Raw genomic sequence first — 23,197 nt, forward strand, 5'->3', positions numbered from 1 at the left:
ATCAACAAGTTTTTAAAACGGAAGACGAATGTACGATTCAAACAAAAACGCACAACAAGGTAAATAATTACCACAATCTTACAACGACAACATATAGTCGAAACGAACCCTAAGTACAAAAATCGTGTTATACATTCTAAAACAATACAAGCTCACATGATGAATCACACCTAGCAAAAATTCATCAGTAGACGAAGAACACACAAAGGTGAAGACTTTTGACACTCATCCAACAATCTTGCAAATAAAAGACTAAATTATGCATTCATCCAAAAATCATATTGAAAATACAAAGGAAAGAATCAAAAGGGCTTTTCAAGGTTGTAATGTGGGTTGGTTAACAAACAAAGGATAATTCCTAAAGTTAATTGAAACAAAAACTTGCCTAAACCTAAGGGATTGATCAATCACCAAAGTTTCAAGCACCCAAATCTCAATCAAACTTCTTCTTTATCACAAGCTGTCAAACCTAAACATACTACTTATTTGCACAATTATTCCATACTCTTTTTTCTTTTTCTTTTTCTTTTACAATTTTTTTTATTTTTTTTTCTTTCTTTTCTTTTCTTTCTTTTCACATTTTTTTTTCTTTTCAACCTCATAGCAACAAAAAAATAAGTAGCAATCATTTCTCTCCCCAACTTGAATTCAACCAACATCAAAGTATGAATACTCCCTACTTTCTAACTCAAGGTAAAAATTCCTACCAAAAATCATGGTTGAGGGTTCAAGAAAATAAAGAATCAACATACATACAAATATGAGAACCAGACACCCATAGACAACAATTTAGCAAAAACAACATGGGCATTGAATAAAAGGCTCAAAAGGGATACTAATAATCACACACTCAAAAGGTGAATTGACTATTTGGCCTAGGTAGTTGTGCTCAAAATGAAACAAAAATGCCTTGATCCTTTTTATGCTTTTATATAATCAACACAAACAAAAGATTAAGCATAATAAAATCCAGTTAGAACAAGAATTGTAGCCTCCAACATATGTGAACAATGGAAAGCTTCCTCACATTTATGGGTAAGAAGAGAACTAAAGTGATTCAATTAAAAATCAAGAAATGCACAAAGAATGAATGACATGGTAATTATACAAATGATAAGTTTCATAAACATGCTATGCTATAGAAAGCGATAAAAAAGTACCTGGTGTGTAGCAATTTTTGAAAACTATAATTACCATACATCCGCAATTTGAATCAATCAAAATCGGAAAATCACCTCGAAATTCTTCAAGTTACCGGACTAAAATTGGACGACAAACAACAATAGAAAATTATTAGAAAAAATAAAACTATTATTTACTACTAAATAGCCTTGGTGAAAGTGGGAAAACAGTGGACCAAGTGAATTAAAAACAACACTGGCACAATTCTGGAGAGCGCACTAAGCGCCAAAACACGCGCTACACCAGTTGTAGAAAAAACAGTACAACAAAACGCAGTCCTACAACCAACCTCCACAATCATCTATACTATCTCATTTACACAACTAATTAGAAAAAAAAAACTTACAACCGTTTGGTGCCTCCCAACAAGCGCTTGTTTTACGTCGTAAGCTCGGCGCCTTTTATTGTTTTGTGCTTGGAAAGTAATTTCTCCAAAACACTCTGGTACTCTCGCCACACCGCAACCTAAAAAAAACATCCTAACCCAAACGCTTAACAAACAAATCAAAAACAAAAGTATACACAAGTATGTGTCAAAACACAAATATTGACAAAACTCAAATATTCACAAAAATTTAATTGGCTAAACAAATTGAAAAGTGAAGATTAGAGAATTCAAAATTGGTCCTATTTCAATTTGTTGAGCCAACATTAAATTTACAAGTGTGATAAACATAAACATAGAAATGCACAAGTATAAACATAAACATAAAAATAATAATCTATGTATTTGCCTGAATTTTAATATTGTTGTACATAAATAATATATATTTCAAAAATGTTGTACATAAATAATATATATTTCAATTTTTTTATATATTATTTTTTTAAATATTTTATGCATCAATTTTACACATTTAAATAGGTTGGAGACACACCATCTACTAAGAAAATTGAAAACATTAACATCACCTTTAACAATACGATATGCATCAATTAATAACTCTAAGTAATTGGTTTTAGAATTTAAGCATATTCTCAAAGTTGTAATTGAAATTAAAAACCTAAATCATATAATTACTTTTTTTTAATGTTGTGGAAGAGTGTGATTATTATAGGTGAATACTCAAGTAGGGGATATTATAGGCGAATGAATAATATTTAAAAAGTAGGGAAAGATTGTATAGATGATACTTTGTCTGCTTATTGTCTCCTAACAAAAGATAAATTTATACTTTAATTTTGGTTCAAAATTTCCCGGTAAAACCTTTTGTCTTTTTAACTGGTTTGCTAACTATAGATAAAGTAAGTTTGTATTTAGTTCTTATTTAGAAGCAGCTTGATAACTTTGTTTGACTTTTTAGTTGCGTACGAAATTGTGAAATTTTAAGCGAGTGGTCTAACCAAGTCCAAAACTAGGTCCATGCTTCAATTCATAATTAGGACTTGAACCTGAAGGCATTAGTCGATTAAGTATGATCAACCCATCATTCGGAAACTTCAGACTTGTCTAAGAACACATGCATTCATATGTAAGGAGTAAGTGGTACCATATCTTTTTTGCATAAAATATTGGCACCACTAATCAATCCAAGAAAAAAGACATTATCTTATTACAATTAATATAACTTCTGCTAGTAAAATAAGTCAAGGGATTCTATATTTAACAATCAGAAAAGTTAAATGTAAGTCAAATATGCAAGTATGACAAACACGTGAATGGAATGTCTAGAAATAAGGAACCCTTCAGCTCATGGAGCTCATTCTTCAAAGTCAAATTCATTCAAGGCTTAGCAGGTATTGAAACTATAGTATGACTTTACCAAATTCAAATTGACAGTTAGTTTTCAGGCCCAGGCTCACCTATAAATGGTCCGGTAGTCTAACTTCTGTAGACCTCTACGTATTCGCTAAGGAAGCTAAGCATGAAATGAAAAATAAAGCCACATGCGGCTATTTCCTAGCATATGGTTTATCAACACTCTTCACCCCTAGTGAAGAAATAAAGCTCATGATCATAAAGTTCACCTGCAGTGAAGAAATGGATCTATCTGCCTTACCTATATCAGATAGAGCATCATTGAGTTGAGCCTCTAAACTCTCCATATCGTGCAGGAAAAAAACTCTGAATTGAAGCCAAGGTGCAACAGTATACAAAATTCATAGTAGAGATTAAAAATATCATCTTCTTTTCAGAAAAAATAAGGAATTTGATGAAAGGTTACACAGTCATCCTAAAAGAGAAACAAAAAAAAAATACAGACATGCCTTTTGATGTTTAGCAGAGAGCTCAGTTAGTGCAGCTTGCCTTTTTTCATTGGAAGCTTGAAGCAATCCTCTCGTATCTTTCAGCATTTGAATTGTCAAATTTATGATACCCGTTATAAAATTAGTGGCTGCTACAGTCTCTATTGACTACAACCTAAATACAAAGTAGTAGTTGGGCAAAGGTAGCAAAAATAAGTTGGGTAAAACAACATGTTTACCAAATATTATTTAACAAAATGTAAAGCATCAATTATTTAGTTTACAGCTATAAATAGTGTATGAGTAAAGTTAAAGATGCAAACGTCCACAAGATACAAAGACATAAGTTCTAATATGTTACCAGTAAGGCTGAATCACTACACATAATATATATAATATCCCTACACTTAGACTGAACTGATAGTGTCGTGTAATTGTACCACAACTCTTACGAATAGTTGCTAGTTGATGAGTGTGAGCAACGAATCAAAATCCAAACCCTTCCTTGGGAACTGCCACAATCTGTAAAATGAACAAACCGGAAAAATATATGACAATGTGTGTAATGTAAATCATGTTAATAACCAAAAAGGAACATATATGCAATAGGGACGTTGTATAAACAATTATACAAACACCCTGTAGGCAACCAATGACAAAAATAGTTTGATCATAATTTCCATAAACACCTTGTGGGCTGAATGATTATAATATGCGGTTTGTTCAAGCAACTTTACAGCTTCTCAAAAAGCATTTCGTGACTCTTGAAGTTTGGAATACTTTTTCTTCAGCTGGATAAAAAAATCAAAACAAAACATGCATTTTGAAAGCTAATCACCCAAAAAAACACTTTCAAAACCAAAAATGAAGCTACACAAATAAACAAAATGACATTTTCATATAGAAAATCAAACATGAATACAAATAGAATACCTATTAACAGCGTCGGATATGAAGCTTTTTAAATTTTTGCAGCCAGTAGCTATACCACACATGAATGCCATAACTTTTAATTAAAAAGTTATCTTATTTTCCTTTTTTTTTTTTTTTATAAATTTCAAATTCAAATATTCGTTTCTTCTACTCACTTCAAATGGATTAGTATAGCTTTTAATTATTATTATTACCATTATTATCATGTTTCCTTTTAATAAAGTAATAATAAATAAAATTTAATAAATATTAAAAATGTTAGAATAATAATGCAAATGTGAGTAATTGAAGAAATAGTCTCACATTAGATATAAATATTGAGACTTGAATATTTATAAGTGGGAGAACTCACTCACCTATTACTTTAAAGTTTTCGATAAATAAGTTATGTGTCTCTCACAAAAGTGAATACTTCTCAACTTTAAATCCAAAATTTTCATATTAGAAAATTTATAATTTGGAGTAACCCTTTTCACTCATATCTTATGGATAGATTCAATACCGCATCACCCGCCTGTACCTTTCAAATTCAATTCAAATATACTTTATTCTCAAGCAAACAATTTGGAGCACATCCCCCCATCTTTCATCTCATCCATATATGGATCATTCCAATAAAGTTTGCAGTCTTATATGGGTGAAACTTGAAAGTTTGTATATGACCAAATCGTTGGTAAATCGACTCTACCTGAAGCAAGCTTTGTATTCATTCAAGATGATTGAAGACAAAGTATTGGCTGAGAAGTTGGATATGTTCAACAAGCTGATTCTTGATCTTGAAAATATTGATGTGAAAATCGATGATGAAGATCAAGCGCTGTTACTATTGTGTTCTTTGCCTTAATCACATGCTCACTTCAAAGAAACTCTCTTGTATGGAAGGGAGTCCCTGACGTTTGAAGAAGTTCAATCAGCCTTGTACTCTAAGGACTTGAATGAACGAAAGGAGCATAAACCTTCGACTGTTGGCGAAGGTTTGGCCGTTAAAGGAAAACTCTTACAAAAGGATGGTAAGTTCGACAAGAAGAAAGGCAAAAGCCAGTCGATGTCTCACAGTGGCGAAGCATCTGGCATTCGATGCTACCATTGTAAGAAGGAGGGTCACACAAGAAAGGTGTGCCCTTAACGCCTGAAATATCATGGAGGTAAGGATAATGGCAACGCTGCCATTGTTCAAGATGATTTCGAATCATCTGATGTTCTTGTGGTTTCAAGCAGTGACTCTAAGAAGGAGTGGATTATGGATTCAGGTTGCACTTGGCACATGACTCCAAACAAAGACTTGTTCGAGGAATTATGTGATCAAGATGGTGGATCAGTATTGCTGGGAAACAACAAGGCTTGCAAGATTGCAGGTGTTGGATCTGTGAGATTCAAGCTCCATGATGAGTCAATAAGGTTGTTGACTGAAGTCAGGTATGTTCCTAATTTGAAGAGAAATCTGCTTTCTCTTGGTGAATTCGACAAGAAAGGATATGTTTTCCAAGGAGAGAAAAGTATCCTAAGAGTCATGAAGGGTTCGAAGGAAGTCTTGAGAGGCGTGAAGAAACAAGGCTTGTATACCCTTGAGGCTGAAGTTGTAAGTGGTTCAACAAATGTTGCAACCACAAAACCTTTGTCGAAGACAGAAATCTGGCACATGAGATTGGGCCATGTCAGTGAAAGGAGTCTGGTCGAATTAGGGAAACAAAATCTGCTTGGTGGAGACAAAGTCGAAAAGCTGAAGTTTTGTGAACCCTGTGTACTTGGAAAATCTTGCAGAGTGAAGTTCAACAAAGGCAAACAAAGAACACATGGATCCCTTGATTACATCCATGCTGATCTTTGGGGGCCTGCAAGGTTTCCATCATATTCAGGAGCAAGGTATTTTCTATCCATAGTAGATGATTATTCTAGAAAATTATGGGTATTCATCCAGAAGACTAAGGATGAAACTTTTGAGAATTTTAAAAGTTGGAAGACTCTGGTTGAAAATCAGACTGACAGAAAGGTCAAGAGGTTGAGAACCGACAATGGCCTTGAATTTTGCAATGAGGCATTCGACAGTTTTTGTGCTGCCTCTGGTATTGCAAGGCATAGAACTACTGCAGGTACTCCACAGCAAAATGGTTTGGCTGAAAGGTTTAGTCGAACTATTTTGGAGAGAGTCAGATGCATGTTGACTAGTGCGGGGGTTAACGAAGGTGTTCTGGGCTGAGGCTGTTTCGACAGCAACATATCTGATAAACAGATGTCCTTCGACAGCGTTAGATATGAAGACACCTGAAGAAGTTTGGTCGGGACATCCACCAAATCTCGACAAACTGAGAGTATTTGGCTGCATAGCCTATGCTCACATTAGGCAAGACAAGGTCGAACCTAGAGCTCTGAAATGCATGTTCATGGGATACCCTGAAGGAGTCAAAGCTTATAGGCTATGGTGCCTAGAGCCAGGTCACAGGAGGTGTATCACCAGTCGAGATGTAGTTTTCAATGAAGCTGAAATGGCTTTCAAGAAAACTGATGATGATGGTCGAAGTGCAGAAGAGCTAGAACAGGTAGAGATTCCTGTTGAGGTGGAGCATATTGATGCTGAATTGCATATCCCTGATGAAGTCAAAGAAGAAGCAGAAGATGCTGAGGAAGTTGAGGAAACTGACGATGACTACCTATTGTCGAGAGATAGGTCGAGAAGAGTCATCAAGGCACCTCAGAGACTTGGGTATGCAGATCTTATAGCTTATGCCTTAATCTCTGCAAGTAAGGTTCTAGACGAAGAACCTAGAGACTACAAGGAAGTTATGAGGAGTCGAAATAAGACTGAATGGCTGAAGGCCATGGATGATGAGATGAAATCTCTTCATGATAATCATACTTGGGAACTGATCAAGAAACCTGCTGGGGCAAGGTTAGTCAGCTGTAAATGGATTTTCAAAGTTAAGGAAGGAATTGAAGGAGTGACGTCGAAAAGATACAAGGCAAGGTTAGTTGCAAGGGGTTTCACTCAAAAAGAAGGTGTCGACTTCAATGATGTGTTTTCTCCTGTTGTGAAGCATAGATCCATTCGAATGTTGCTTGCCATGGTGGCACAGTTCGATCTTGAACTGGAACAGATGGATGTGAAGACTGCGTTCTTGTATGGTGATCTAGATGAAACGATCCTGATGAGGCAACCTGAAGGGTATGTCGAAAAGGGGAAGGAAGATTATGTGTGTAAGTTAAAGAGATCTTTGTATGGGCTGAAACAATCTCCTCGACAATGGAATAGGAGATTCGACAAGTTCATGGCACGCATAAGTTTCATTAGAAGTCAGATCGACCACTGCGTTTACTTCAGATTTCGACCTGGTAATTCGTTTGTTATTTTGTTGCTTTATGTGGAGGATATTCTCATAGCAAGCAACAATGTTGAAGATGTGACGAGGGTGAAGGCTGAACTCAATAAGGAGTTCGATATGAAGGATCTGGGAGCTGCTTCCAGGATTCTAAGAATTGACATTCAAAGAGATAGAAAGAAGTCGAAGTTATGCTTATCTCAAGAGGCATATCTATGAAAGATTCTCGAAAAGTTTGGTATGTCGAATTCGAAGCCAGATGTGACTCCAACAAACCCTCAATTCAAGCTGAGTATTGATCAGTGTCCCAGTACTGATGTGGAAAGAGCCTATTTGAATAGCATCCCATATGCTAATATAGTTGGTTCTTTGATGTATGCTATGGTCTGTACTAGACCCGCATAGCATATGTAGTAAGTCTTGTAATTAGGTACATGGTGAATCTTGGAAAGGCTCACTGGTAAGCATTGAAGTGGATTTTAAGGTACATAAATGGGTCTCTGAATAGGGTCCTAATTTTTGGTGGAGCCTTGGGTGAAGATAGTAAAGCAGTAATAGAAGGATATGTCGACTCTGATTATGCAGGTTGTATGGATTCCAGAAAATCTATTTCTGGATATGTTTTCACTATGTTTGGCACTGCAATTAGTTGGAAAGCAACACTTCAGAAGGTTGTTGCTCTATCAACCACTGAAGTGGAGTATATTTCCCTAACTGAAGCTGTGAAAGAAGCATTGTGGCTTGAAGGTTTTGCGAAGGAGCTGAAACTTCAAGGTCGAGGTATCACTGTTAAATGTGATAGTCAAAGTGCAATACACCTGTCGAAGAATTCAGCCTATCATGAGCGAACTAAGCACATTGATGTGAGGCTGCATTTTGTCAGAGGAGTAATCGAGCGTGGAGAAGTCCAAGTGCTGAAGGTTTCGACTGAAGACAATGCTGCTGATATGATCACCAAGACATTGCCGAGTTGCAAGTTTTTCCACTGTATGCAGTTGATAAAGCTGCATGAAGAAAGCTAGTTTGTTCCTTGACGTTGTAGAGTTAGGTCCAAGGTGGAGATTTGTGAGATATTGGATCGAACTCTAGTATTATCGAAGGGTAGCTTCTTGGTTCGACAGTTCGACAGAGTTAAGCATGAAGTCGAAGGATTGTTCACATGCTGGTGTCGAAGTGTGCATGTTGTAGTCGAAGATGGGTCTAGCATGCAGATGTCGAAGATGCTAGGGTTGTTAGCATGTTAAATTAGGTTTTAGTGTTTAAACCCTAATTTGTTAAGTTAGCTTGTTTATTAAGTTGGCTTGTGTAATGGGCCTTGTTGAAAAAGCCCATTAGTTAGTATGTTAGGTTTTATTATAAATAGCATACTAGTCTCTCATCATTGCTAAGCTGCAAATCCTAATTTAGGGTGAGAGAGGTTACTTGTTATTCTTGTAAACTTGTAATCTTGTTCTAAGAGAAAGTGAAAGAATAGCAGTTATAACCAATTATTGTGTTCCTCTTCTTCCTTGTCCTTTATTCTTCCTTGTTTTATACTTTGTTCTTGGCATTGAATTCACAACAGATGTCACAAATGTTTTTTTTGATAGAAAATCAAGCTTCATTAATATTCAATCAAGCAAGAATTACAAATGTTAGGACACAATTGAAATGGAACATACTCCATACATAGCCTAAAAGCACTTCTAACATAAAACACTAAATAGTCACAAGAGACATTATACATATAATTTTCAAAAGCTAAGGCACAACCAAACCAAAACCAACAACATATCAACGAGCAATCCACTCTCTTGCAAACACCATCAATGGCAATGTAGAAGCGAGAATCCATAGTCTTTTTTCAAATCCAATTAAGGATGATTTCTTTGACTTGTGTTTGCACATTTCGACTTTCTTTGGTCTCAAAATTGCCCCAATTTTTTGAGTGTTCACAAATTAATAGATGACTAGAGATAGTTATGGAATAGATGTTGAACTCATAAGCTTCCTCAATCACTATGAAATGCCAATAGACACACATAAACATGCTATAAGACACAAAACTCTTTTGAGGCATTTTGTCAAACACCAAGAGTGCATCATTTACCACTAAAACACAAAAACACAAAACATAAATTAATAAACCGAAGTTAAACATCTCTGTGAGAATTTTCATACTGTATAACCATGGCGACTTCGGTGGTGGCCGACAAATTTCGGACAACGGAGTTGTATGAACAGCTCCTTGAAGGAGTGAAACATCCATTGTTGTTGTGTTTGAGGTGTGTAGAAAAATCACAACTAACTTGTCATTTCTTCTTGGTGGTGGTGGTTCCGGTGGCGGCCTTAAAAGAAGAGAAGAAAATTTGGCGGTTGGTAGTGGTTGAGAGAGGGAGATTCCGGTGAGAAGTTTGGTTATGGTGAGGGAATGAGAAGGAAGAGAGATGGAGAAGAAAGTTCTCTCAAAAGAGAGAGAGGGTGCCACCATAAAGATGGAAGGAGAGGACCACCATGGAGGTGGAGAAGAGCCACCAAACCCTAGAGAATTGGGGAAAAAATTTCTAGAGAGAAGGAGGAGCATCTCTCTCTAGAAATTTTACACCTATATAATTCTCACAATTGATTGTTGATTGTTGTTGATTGTATGTTTAATATTGTAACATTTCTTATAAGTTTCAGATTAGGGGAATGTGTTAGGAAAACTATTTTAGTTAGGCACGAAGAGTTACTTGCAGTGCAATTCTCACAATTAATATGTTAAATTCTCACTATTAGACTCTTTAAAAAAATAAATACTATCAATTTCAGATGAACATCTCTCTATTATAAAAAAGAAATTTCAACAATAAAATATTTTCTTGATGTTAATAAGAAAACATAAAAGTTAACTTAGACTTCACACACACACACACACACACACACACACACACACACACACACACACACACACACACACACACACACACACACACACACACACACACACACACACACATATATATATATATATATATATATATATATATATATATATATATATATATATATATATATATATATAAAATTTAAGTACAATAAAACACAATATGATAAGTGGTTCTTAGACTTGCCTTTCTTTATAATAATAATAATAATAATAATAATAATAATAATAATAATAATAATAATAATAATAAATTTATTCAACCGTAAACAGTAAGATAGATAAGATTTTATTAAAAGAGAATTGCTATTTACATAGGGAAAAGATCATTATGCATTATGCAAGTACTAAAAGTTGACAGACAAGAGGTCTAAAGAAACTTATTAACATGATTAATCCAAATTTACATTACCCTTTAAATTTTCATTATTAATCCAATCCTTATGACCAGGAACCCATTTTGGACATTTTGGACTGAAATACTTTGCTATAACTCTTGACTCCAAAAGCTCCACAACAGGTACAGATTTCACACACCTAGGAGTTTTGTATTGATTTATTGAACCTCCCAAACTAATAGCATAATCCATAAGCTTATCAAATGTCCCTTGCTCCACAATCTTAATCTCAAGTGGCCCAATTGATTTGTCGGAAACACGACCTTGTCGATAAACACTGTTAAATGACTCTTCAATAGTTAAACAACAATCTTCATAAACATAATGTGGAATTGTTGTTGAGTCTTTAAGGTTTAATTCCCAATACAACACATAGTGTCCTGGAATTGTTCTTGTGTCTGCATAACTAGTGTACTCTGCTTCAAATGGTGCCAAATGTGTGACAGCATTTTTTATCGCATTTTGTAGCTCAACTTCGTCTGTTTTGTCTGAATCTATGCTTAGAATAACGTTTTTTCTACAAACAAAGCTGAGTTGTGGTGCTTTGTTCTTGAATCCAGTCAATTTCAATACATCTTCCATTTTGTACCTATAAAGTCCTGAAATTGTCACACCCATTCATTAGTAAGCCTATCTTTCAAATGTGTATTTTTTGAAAAGTTAAAATCAAATATGGTCTTGATATAGATTTTTAGGATTCACAAATATAGTATGGCGGAGTTGTAATAACATCAACATACCAGCATAAGTGGTAATAACAAGCTCATATTCTTGATCAAGCTTGACATCAACAAGACCACCAACTCTTGCTTTTCATTCTCATGTACAGGATTATTACTTCTATTAACCGGTAAGAATTCATAATAGCACATGGAAGGGATAAGGGTATAAGACACATCACAAGGTTTACAAAGTGGATTAAGGTTAACACCAAAGTAACATTCACTAGAAGCATAATTGGTAGAAACTAGTGGAAGACCATTACTATAATAATCTAAGGTAGGAATGTACTGTGACATTGCTCCTGTCACAATAACATCAAGATACTTAGTATTAGGCCACAATCTAGTTATAATACCTTGCCAACAACCTTTTTTACACTCAAATTCAACAAAATCAGCAAGATTTTTGTCAGGTTTGAGAATCTTCATCACAGCCTCTCTCACCGAACTGTCAGTGATGAGAGGATTAATTGTTCCGGTTCTTAAATCATTGCAAAAGAGTGACCATTTTTTCTCAAGGAACCGAATGGCGCGGATAAGTCCAGAAGCGAAAATAGCACCTACACGAAGGACCTTATTGTTTTGACAAAGACCACATAGAAGTTGTGAATACATACTTTGGTATGAGTCAAGACATAGAACAAGTTTCATTAGGACTTGTAAAATTTTAGTGGCTAATTTTAGTGACAACGTCAATTTTAGTGACTAATTTTTTTTAGAAAGGTTAAAATATAGAACATCTTCAAATATATCAAATAAAAAAATAAATGTACTTGGAAAATTCTATTATGCCCTTTGTTTAAAAACTTACACTTCATTGATTTGGGGTTATTTTGTGTCTCAAAAATACTTTTTCTAACTACAATCAGACATTGGCTCAATTTTAACTATTGGTTTGCTCAATTTTGTCTAAGTCAACACCAATTCAAATGTAACCAAACTATAACTTTTTGCATACTCCCAATGCTGCAAACCACCGTCTGACCCAACACAGTTCGATGTTCTCATTGAACCATCCTTTTTCTGCATTCACTCCTCACTTCCATTTGCCGATAAAAAGCATTTGCCTTTCTATTTACTTCTGTTTGCTCCGTTTTCCTCCAACGCACAATGGCAAGACCTCTGAAGAGAGTTACTGATATAAACAACGAAAAAAAACGCAACACAGCAATGACCTCTGAAAAGAGTTTCAATAATAATTAATAATATAAGTATACACTACTAGAAATACACGTATTACCTGCGAAATTTGCTGCGGAAAATTTTCCGCAGGTTTACCTGCGGAATTTCCTAGGACTTTCTTAAATAAACTAAAATTTTCTGTGGATCTAGAATTGGCAGAAAACTCCGCAGGGATACCTGCGGATTTTTCTACGGTTCATATATTTCAAACAGAAGAAACTATAATGCAAAATCCGCAGGTAAATCCGCATGAATGTTTCCTGCGGATTTTGCTGCGAATATCTATTTTTAAAAACCAAACTATTATACAAAATCTGCAGATAATTCCGCAGGAAACTTTCCTGCGGATTTTGCTGCAAAATTAACTATTTTCTTAAAATAATAATAATTTTGTCTATTTTTTTTTAAAATTAATTATTATATTTAATGGTTAATTATTTAATATTATTATATTAATTAATGTTTTAATGTGAATTGTGTTATTTTTAAATATTTTTATCTTAATTTTTGATGAAATAAAAGGTATACAAAATTTGAAAAATAAAATTAATAAAAGGTATTAAAAATTTTGAGAATGGGTATCAAAGTTTTAAATATAATAGTAATTTTTTTAAATTAATATAATTCTTCGATTTGTATTATAATAATATATTTCTTCTATTTTAGTATTTATTTTTATGGTGTTTTTTATTTAGTTTAATTTTAATTTTTAATCCTTATTTTATCTATGTTATTAATTATTTTTATAATTTATTTTAATTAATTTTTAATTTTAATCTTAATTTTTAGTAAAATAAATGGTATATAAATATAAATTTTGATATATATTTATTTTAGAGATTAATAGATATGGTGGATAAGTATAAAAAATTTCAATTGTTACGTCGTATAATAAGATACATCAATTGTCACTCTTCATCTCCACAAACCAGTTGAGCCTTATTTTCAATGGCATTGTCACAATTTCGTTCTTCTCTCAAATTCGGTAACCCATTTCCAATGGCAACACTCTCTTCCTCCACCAATTCCTCCAAAACCCTAACCCCACCTAACCACCCCAAAACCTCATCTCTCAATTTCAACAACCTCTCCATCCGTACCAAAATCCGTACCCGAAACCCTATCCAAATTTGCGCGGCGGCCAAGGAAGATTTCTCTTCCAACAAAAGCGGAAGCAGTGAGCAGAAGGAAACGATTATGCTTCCCGGTTGTGACTACAACCATTGGCTCATTGTAATGGAGTTTCCTAAAGACCCTAAACCCTCTCGTGAACAGATGATTGACACTTACCTTCAAACTCTTGCTACTGTCTTGGGAAGGTTAGTTTTCTACCGTTGCTTCTCTTTTCGTAATTTCGAATAACGTTTGGGATTTTCTGTTGAATGGAGTTGGTTGTAGTTGAAATATATTGATACATGATACATGATGTTTTGAAATTGAGAATAGTTGCACGTTTTTCTATTGATTATGTGTTAAATCTGAATGTTTAGTTTAGCTTTTGGAAGAAAAATGCAGAATTTGTCCTCGCTCGCAAGGTGTTCGATGAAATGTCCCAACCGAATTCGTCAGTCTTCTTCTTCCGCTCTCAACATTTTCATTTCTTGCATTATTTTTTTTTATTTGTTGAAAATTGAAATATTGTTTCTCTTGTTTCAGCTTTTGTGGCGAAGTTAGCGGTGAGAGAGGAATTTGATTTAGTTGATGTTAACGGCTCAACGAAATTGAGGAATGTTTATTGTATGAGTACTGTGGATGATGATAAAGGACTTGGTCCTACTTTTCCTTCTCAGATTGAAATTTCCAACATTGTTAATGGTATGGTGTTTTCTTGTTTTGTTGAATTTACTCTGTAGTTCGCTGATTCGCCGCTGTAATCAATTGTGGATTAATAGTAAATGTCCAATTTGGTCGTTGAAATTGGAGGAGTCATCCGGTGTTATGTAATCTACATTATCAATATTTGAAATCAATCCATAAAATAGCAAAATGTTAATCTAATTTGTTCATCCTTATATTGATTTGCAATTCAATGCATCCTGACATTATTCACTTTATTTCAAATTTGCTATTAAATGCATCATTTTGGAACACTGATACTGCACGCCTTGATTATTATTATCCCTCCGATTGTCTTATTTCACTATAATTGGAATCATAATTTTGATTGCTATTTTTGTGAGTATGAAATTGTTTTGGAATTGTGACAGGGTGATCCACAGTCTCAAGATCCAGTTGTATATGATAACGGTGTAAGCTATATGTTTGTACAGCATAGCAATGTTTACCTCATGACAGCAACTAGACAAAACTGCAATGCCGCTAGCCTCATTTCCTTCCTTCATCGTATAGTTGATGTAAGCACGCACTATTGGTTTCGATTTCGAATCATTTGGATTGAAAATTTGTGTAGTTTAGTTATGCGATAATAACTATGTATTGGAATGTGTTTTGAGGCAGGTGTTCAAGCATTATTTTGAGGAATTGGAAGAGGAATCTCTTAGGGATAACTTTGTCGTTGTGGTAAAGTGCTTGTGTATCTATGGACTTAGTTTTTTTTATTAGTTGGATTAATTCATTTGGGTAAAACGGTGAATTCTTTCTTTGGTTGGCAGTATGAACTACTTGATGAAATAATGTACTTTGGTTATCCACAATATAGTGAGGCGAAAATTCTTAGTGAATTTATTAAGACAGATGCTTATAGAATGGAAGTTAATCAGAGACCTCCATGGCTGTAACAAATGTTATTTCGTGGCGCAGTGAAGGGATAAACTACAAGAAAAATGAGGTAACTGTTATAAAAGTGAATATGTTTCGTTTGGATGTGTGGTTTTATGGTCTAAGGAACCAATTAATATATTTTGTTTTCAGGTTTTCTTGGATGTGGTGGAGAGTGTTAACATACTTGTCAATAGCAATGGGCAAATAATTAGATCTGATGTTGTTGGTGCACTGAAGATGAGAATATATTTGATGTTTGCTTTATGCTTTCTCTGAGAACTACTGAATTTCAACCTCTTAAGATGCGCTACTAGTTATTTGGGTTTAGTAATATAGCTTACATAGATTTTTTGTTAGGGCGATTTGTCCGAAATCATTTAGGTGTCCCTTCCGAGCCGAAGGGTGTCTGTCGTGTAAGTGCCGGAGCCATTTGGAGTGAAAAAACTTTATTTTCTATTGTACACCTAAGTGAAGTGTCTGACACATGTCATAAGAGTGTTGTTGTTCGAAACATGTCAGACACATGATGTGCTTAAAACCAGTGGGGCTCATGCTTCATAGATTCATATAGATCCTAAACCCCCTGGTTTTGCTTTTGGCTGTTCCATAGTCACTTGCTAGTCTACTTCCTTGTTAACATTTTATTTTTACATTCCTTTTCACCTTAGCTTGTAATTTATTTTTAACTATTCCTTTGCCGTCTATCTGCATATTTTCTGAACACCAAACTCACGATCATTGATAATGTAACTCTTATGTTAGGTCATGATTCAGATCTTCTGGATATGCACAGTATGTGGTGAACCTCTCTCCCAAACTGCTCAGTCATTTATGCCTGAGTTGATGTATGGAGTAAATCAGAGTTTGGAAAAGGTTAGTGTTGCTCATTCACTGATTTCAAAAGATCTCTCTTCCAACCTCATATATCCAGTATCAGTTTTAGAGCTCTCTATTGTGCTCAGTTGAATTTCACATTATATAGGCAGATCATCTTTCTTGTTGGTTTGAAGGGTAGTATTAAACAATTAGCCAATGTTTTCTTACTAATTAGGATTGCAGATTCTATCAATACATTATGTATATTTCATCTAAATCCACTGCTTCATCTAAGCGGCCAAATATCTTTTCAAATATCTTCTTTGCCTCTATCAGATTGCCACATTTAGAGTACATGTCAATTAGGGCGCTTTCAATGCACGAGTCAGTATCCAAGCTGGCCTTGCATATTAGACCATGAATTTGCTCGCCATATTCGAGTAAACAAAGAGCCCCACATGCTGTAATCACACTAGAAAAAGTAAAATGATTGGGTGTAGAGCCTTCATTCCGCATTTGTGAAAAGATAGCCAAGGCTTTCCCTCATTCTGAATATTGACAATATGCCGTCACCATGGTTGTCCAAGATACTATATCTTTCTTTTCCATTCTATAGAATACCTTCTCTCCAGCTTCAAGTGACTCGCATTTGACATAAGCATCGGCAAGGGCATTCGATACACTAATTCCCCTTACATTGAATCCACATTTTAGAGCCACGGCATGTGTCTCCTTTAAGGTTTTCAGACACTTCAGAGCAGCAATTGAGTTGAACACACAACAGAATGTGTAAAGATCTGGTTTGATGCCATTTCCAAACATTCTAGTGAACATTTCCAAAGCTTCTAGGTGACAACCAGCTTGTGAATAGCCTGTTATCATTGCATTCCAAGGCGCACTAACCAGACAACTTCTGAACTTCGAGTCAAAAAGTACTCGTGCATCAGATAGAAACCCACACTTAGAATACATGTCAATAAGAGTTGTTCCAACTGAAGCATTGCAATCCAATCCCCATTCAGAAGCATACCTATGAACTTCAATGCACTTGTTAATGTCGCCTAGCGGCCCAACTGCCTTCGAAACACATAAAAACGTGGTCTTATTAGGCGACACACCAACTTCAATCATGTTAAGAAAACAATCAAATGCTTGTAGGTATAAACCATTAGAAGTAAAACCAGAAATCATTGCATTCCAAGAAACATCATTAAGCTCTGTCATGTTTTTGAACACCTTAACAGAACACTCACACTTTCCTAACTTTGCATACAAGTTGAGAAGAGATGTCCCAACAAAGGCATGCATTAGAAAACCCCTAACAACAATTTGAGCATGAACCATCTCACCCAACTCAGAGGAATTCTATTTTAGGCACAGGTCTGTCTTTCTCATTATGTATATTTCATTTAAATCCCATATCTTTCAATTATTGATTATTTTGAAAAACTGTCCCCTAGGTTTTATGCTTCAGTTTTAAAAAATTATCCCCTAGCTTTGAAAGTCTAAGTTATTGAAAGTTTAGACTGGTTTTTGAGTGTTTCGGATATCTTATATTTGAATTTTTCTTTGTTTCAGTATTTATTGATGGTACTCTTAAGTCTTATCTTGGGGTCATTTCTTACACATTTTATATTTGTAAAACTTGAATGAAATATATTATATTAATTTATTTGTAAAGTGATTCAAAAGGTGAACGGTGATATCATTCTTGTGGTTACTTTTATCATATAGTATATAGAAGTATGCCCCACTACCACATAAATATAATGTGCTTCCTTTTTTATTGATAAAATGATAAAATTTAAAATCATTATGCTTCCTGCTTGCTGATCTAGATAGTGGAAAGTGAAGATATTATTAATTGAATTATTTTTCTTCAGGTGTTTTGAAATAATGATGCTCATAATCTAAAATTACTTTATTAAACTTATTGTCACGAACTTTCTTGTAGGACACATTGTTGATTGTGCTTTTACTGTGGCGTTCAACCCAATTCTGTTTTAACTAAATAAGCATTTTGTTTTATACATTGCATTAAAATATAGTGAGATAGCTTCTACAAACTCACTCTTTGAGTGCCAACCAATATCTTTAAGTTTAGATGTATATGTTGTTTTAGATGTTATTTGTTTTAGATCTTTAAGTTAGATTGGGTGGGTTCTAATTATTGTTCTAAATGTATATTTTGTATATTTTGTTTGGGTCCCCTACTAAGATTTGTTGCACTCTAATTTTTCAGGTTTTGCATTCCTTTGAATTCTCTCAAACTATGCTGCCAAAAAAGTCCAAGAAGAATATATCAACTCAACATGAAGTCACTCAACCTCAATCCAATCAACCCCAACCTATTCCGTACCTTATTCAACCCCAACCCACTCCGCCTCAACCTATTCCATATCTTATTCAACCTCAATTCACTCAACCTCAATTCACTCAACCTCAACTCACTCAACCCCATCCTTAATTGACTTAGTTTTTGGATTGTATTATCATTTTAACTTGGTTGACAAATGATTAGTAATAACTTGATTTTTTGAATCATTTTTAGTAATGACTAATTCTTACCAATTATGTTCTATGAATTCAAGTTTAATTTAAATTGAAAATTATATTTTATATTATAGTTATTTAAATATATATAATGGTTCGAAAGTTTATTAAAAAAAAATTAATTAATTTGAGAAAGAAATTTCCTGCGGATTTATCTGAGGATATACTTTCCCTGTGTATTTACCTGCGGAATTAGATGCGGATTTATCTGCGAACGGTTTCCTGCGAATTTAGCTGCGGAAATACCTGTGGAATTATCTGCGAAAAGTATTACCCACGAAGGTTTTAGCTGGAGACGTGTAAGGAAATTTAGCAAATATCCGCAGGAAATACGTGTATTTCTAGTAGTAATAATTGTTGACTCATATATTTTTAGAAATTGTATTTTTTTTTTATATGTTTAGATTTTAAGTAAATTAGTATAAAAAACTTTTTTTTTTGAGATAAAAAAATCTATTTAGAAGTGAGCATATACAAAATTATTGTTATCAATAAAATTAAATGAATATGATTAATTGATATTTATGTGTATACGGAAAAATAATATTATTAGTTGATATTTATAAAACTAAATAATTGCATAAATATTTATATAGAAAAATACGTGTCACTTATAAATTGATTATAAATATTTTTTATTTAAATATAGTATACGGGAAAAAATCTATTATTGATCTAAATATTTTTATATACGGAGTTTACTATTGATCCAAATATTTTTGAAAATGATACTTAAACAAAAATAAAGTCAGTATATGAAAAAAAATCTATTATTGATCTAAATATTTTTATATACGATAAATGGTATTTATGATCAAATAATTTTTATCCAAAAATGGTATATGGGAAAAAATCTATTATTGGTCTAAATATTTTTATATACGAAATAATTAATTATTTATCTAATTTTTTTTAACATTTTATTTAAAAATAAATGATATATCCAAATGCGCGTAACCGAACAGAACTCGTGCGTATGCACGGGTTTATTACTAATTTACATTTTGAAAACAAAAGCATGCATACTACACCAGTACCCGTGCGAACGCACAGACATCCCACTAGTGACAAAGACGAAATCTGTATATTTTTTACTGAGATGTTTTTCAATTCAATCTATGATAGATGACTCTGTATAATCCTAAATATTAATATTTACGTTAATATTACTTTTTATTAAAAAAATATATAATTAGTATTTGTATGTTCATATTCTTTCTAGAATTCTTTGTGATCTAAAAGTCTTCGAGGATTATTATCCCCTCTCTTAAAAACATATGTGTCTTGAGTCCTTATGAAAGGAGAATAACAGAAATATTTGTATTCAATTTTCATTTTCATTTATTGTCCAATAAGAAAACATTGGCCATTTAACAAAATCGAGTAGCTAATATGATGGGGATTTATTTAGCTTGGACCGATGGAGGTTTTGGTCCCCAGTGGACCAAAATTTTTTAGCCATTATATTTAGGAAATTTCTCATTGCATCCCATATAGGTAAAAACATCCCAAAAAACTCGAAAATACTCTTCAGATATGCATATTCGAAGACATCCTTAATTAATTTTTTTCAGATATGTATATTCGAAAACACCCATTTTTGGTCTTTTTTCATTTTAACGTTGGATTTAAAATGTCAGGTGTTTTTTCCGATGTACATATCCGAAAAAAATCATTCGTATTGATTTTTTCCTCTTTCACTATTTCATTCATTTTCTTCAACACAAAACTTAAACCCTCTCCAAAATCTCAACCATTTTCAATTAATTTTTCTTCTCCAAACCAAATTTCAAGTGGTTCATCATAATGATGTCAAAACGGTCCACAAAAGGTGATTAATGATGTCAAAACGGTTGTCGTTGCGGTGGATGTTCGACCACAATTTACAAATGAAATGACTTTCACTTGTCGTGAACATTTGCTAGAGTGGGTCCAAAATGAAGTTTGCAAACTTGGATTTGGCATTGTGATAGGAAAGTCCGATAATGGCACTAGTAGAAGGTAAGCATTTGTTATGATGAAATGTGAGAGGGTGGGAAATATGTTCCAAAAAATCGAAAGTTAAAGCATGATGACACGGGATCGAGAAAGTGTGTGTGTCTGTTTACGTTGCGCGTATCTTGTAGGGTTGATGGTTTGTGGCGTTTTGCGTCGTTTGTGGCGTTCATAATCAAGCATTGGAAACCAAGCTACACGGGCACCCAATTGTGTGTCGGCTAAAACGCGAAGAGAATGGTCCTATTTCAGAATTATCGATGATCAAAGTTGTGTCGAGAAACATACTTGCCGATTTGAAGCGAAAAAAACCAGAAAGTGTTTCAAACATCAAGCAGGTATAAAATGAACGTTACAGACTGAACATTGAGAAAAAAGGTCCTAGGTCGAAAATGCAACAATTGTTGAAACTTTTGGGTGATAATCAATATGTTTCAAGGTATAGAGTTTGTGAGGACAATGTTACCGTTCGTGACATATTTTGGACTCATCCCGAAAGTATCAAGTTTTTCAACACATTTTCAACCGTCCTTATAATTGATTCGACGTACAGGACCAACAAGTATAGGCTTCCGCTTCTAGAAATTGTTGGTGTGACATCTACTGACAAGACATTTTCGATTGGATTCGCTTTTTTGGAATGTGAGAAAGAAGATAACGTTACATGGGCATTGGGAAAATGCAAGACTTTGTTGGTTGATCCAAACAATATGCCTAGTGTCATTGTTACCGACCGAGATAATGCTCCTATAAATGCGGTTGGTATCGTCTTTTCGTCATCAACCGCAATACTCTGTCGGTATCACATAATAAAAAAATGTGAGACCTAAGCTCAAACTCGCGGTTGGCACGGAAGAAAAAAAGGATGAAAATGGTAACATCATTAAACCCGATGTTGTGGTCGAAAAGATAATGGGTGCATGGATGGATATTTTAGAATTAAGCGGTAAGGAATTGTTCGACGCATTTTAGATTTTACCGGGTCATTTTTTGTATGTATTGATCGGGTGTGTGTCATTTTTTGTATGTATTATCGTGACGAATGTAAAACCAATACGAGTCAATACATATATAATATATCTATATTTAATATAGTCACCATTTATTCTTACCGATATAGCCATTTTATTTGGTATGATGCTAAATTTGCACAAAACAGACTAGTTTATTTGGTGTGATGCTGAATTTGAACAAAACAGGATGAGTCTATTTTCTGTTTTTGCAAGATTCTGTTTCTGCATATTTCGGATATGCATTTCTGAAATTTAAATGCTTCAGGGTTTTTTTCAGAAGTGCATATCTGAAACTTCCATTGATGCTAAGAAAAGATTTCTTGGGTCCATATTACTCCAAAATGTCCATAAATATTGTTTCTATACATTTTCATCAACATCTCAAACCACAATAAAAAATGACTCAAACCTACCCTCACCTTGCCTTTGTCTACATCAGCAGTGGTTACCCGTTGTCGCTTCAATTAAGGTTCTCGCGCGACACGCCGTTCGCGGAGTTGATTCCGACACTGAACTCTCTCTTGCAATATCCAAAAAATCGGAAGGTGGACAAGCTTCAGTACCGTTCACCTTCCTTTGAAGCCGAAGGAAACGTCAAGTTCACCCCATTTGAGCTCAAGAACGACTACGATTTAAAGGTTATGTGGACAACTTTTCAATAATATTCTTCGAAGGGTCCGATCGAGTTGGATGCGAAACTTCAAAGATCGGGAGAAGACGTTATCAAAATGTTGTGTCGTCCTCAACTACCCGTGTTTAACAATATGTAAATTCAAATTTTTGTTCAACTATCTTGGTAATTTCGATTATGTATGATAAATCGGTGCTTTGTTGCTTTGTTGTTAAGTATTCTGTCCCAGAGATTATTTCGAATATGCACATCCGAAAATAACTTTTTCTAAAATAGGGGAAAAGAGTGTTTTCAGATGTGTATATTCGAAAACACTTTTTAGAGATTTCACCGCGGGTCTGTGAATATTTATATGAGTGCAATGAGATGTTAGCGCAACATCGGTGGAGGGTCGAGTTCGGGAGCATTGTTAATTTTCGAGACTTTCTTTTGAGCAACACACCTTTGTGGGAGAGACACCACTTCTCCATCTAAAACCTTAAAGTGATAGGTGAGTGGGTTCTCCCACTTATATATGCTCAAGTCACCACACATATTTCCAATGTGGGACTATTATCCACACTCACACTTGATTCTCAACACTCCCCCTCAAGTGTGAGTCTTACACAATGCTCCCCTCATGTGGAAGCTTCTCTTCCACATACA

At 34.2% G+C, this 23,197-nt stretch overlaps 2 protein-coding genes and 1 pseudogene across 2 annotated transcripts; 2 read left to right on the forward strand and 1 right to left on the reverse strand.

Moving 5' to 3' along the window:
- Positions 1 to 10,913: 10,913 nt before the first annotated feature.
- Positions 10,914 to 12,308, reverse strand: LOC131651154 (indole-3-acetic acid-amido synthetase GH3.5-like; annotated as a pseudogene).
- Positions 12,309 to 13,771: 1,463 nt separating this feature from the next.
- On the forward strand, positions 13,772 to 15,385 carry LOC131651155 (uncharacterized). Its single transcript, XM_058920824.1, has 5 exons — positions 13,772 to 14,142; positions 14,314 to 14,387; positions 14,480 to 14,643; positions 15,031 to 15,177; positions 15,281 to 15,385. Exons 1-5 carry the CDS (start codon positions 13,772 to 13,774, stop codon positions 15,383 to 15,385), a joined length of 861 nt encoding a protein of 286 aa, XP_058776807.1.
- On the forward strand, positions 15,035 to 18,827 carry LOC131651156 (AP-2 complex subunit mu-like). Its single transcript, XM_058920825.1, has 6 exons — positions 15,035 to 15,177; positions 15,281 to 15,343; positions 15,436 to 15,611; positions 15,695 to 15,763; positions 16,307 to 16,417; positions 18,603 to 18,827. Exons 3-6 carry the CDS (start codon positions 15,552 to 15,554, stop codon positions 18,825 to 18,827), a joined length of 465 nt encoding a protein of 154 aa, XP_058776808.1. The 5' UTR covers positions 15,035 to 15,177; positions 15,281 to 15,343; positions 15,436 to 15,551.
- The last annotated feature ends 4,370 nt before the right edge of the window (positions 18,828 to 23,197 follow it).

The sequence above is a fragment of the Vicia villosa genome, linkage group LG2 (assembly GCF_029867415.1).
Source record: "Vicia villosa cultivar HV-30 ecotype Madison, WI linkage group LG2, Vvil1.0, whole genome shotgun sequence".
Lineage (NCBI taxonomy): Eukaryota > Viridiplantae > Streptophyta > Magnoliopsida > Fabales > Fabaceae > Vicia > Vicia villosa.

Coding starts and splice junctions, on each gene's coding strand:
- LOC131651155 (XM_058920824.1), top strand. CDS start 13,772: ATGGCATTGTCACAATTTCGTTCTTCTCTCAAATTCGGTAACCCATTT. Junction 14,143..14,313: donor CTTGCTACTGTCTTGGGAAG/GTTAGTTTTCTA, acceptor CTGAATGTTTAG/TTTAGCTTTTGGAAGAAAAA. Junction 15,178..15,280: donor TCCTTCATCGTATAGTTGAT/GTAAGCACGCAC, acceptor GTTTTGAGGCAG/GTGTTCAAGCATTATTTTGA.
- LOC131651156 (XM_058920825.1), top strand. CDS start 15,552: ATGGCTGTAACAAATGTTATTTCGTGGCGCAGTGAAGGGATAAACTAC. Junction 15,764..16,306: donor GGCAAATAATTAGATCTGAT/GTTGTTGGTGCA, acceptor CTCTTATGTTAG/GTCATGATTCAGATCTTCTG. Junction 16,418..18,602: donor TAAATCAGAGTTTGGAAAAG/GTTAGTGTTGCT, acceptor CTAATTTTTCAG/GTTTTGCATTCCTTTGAATT.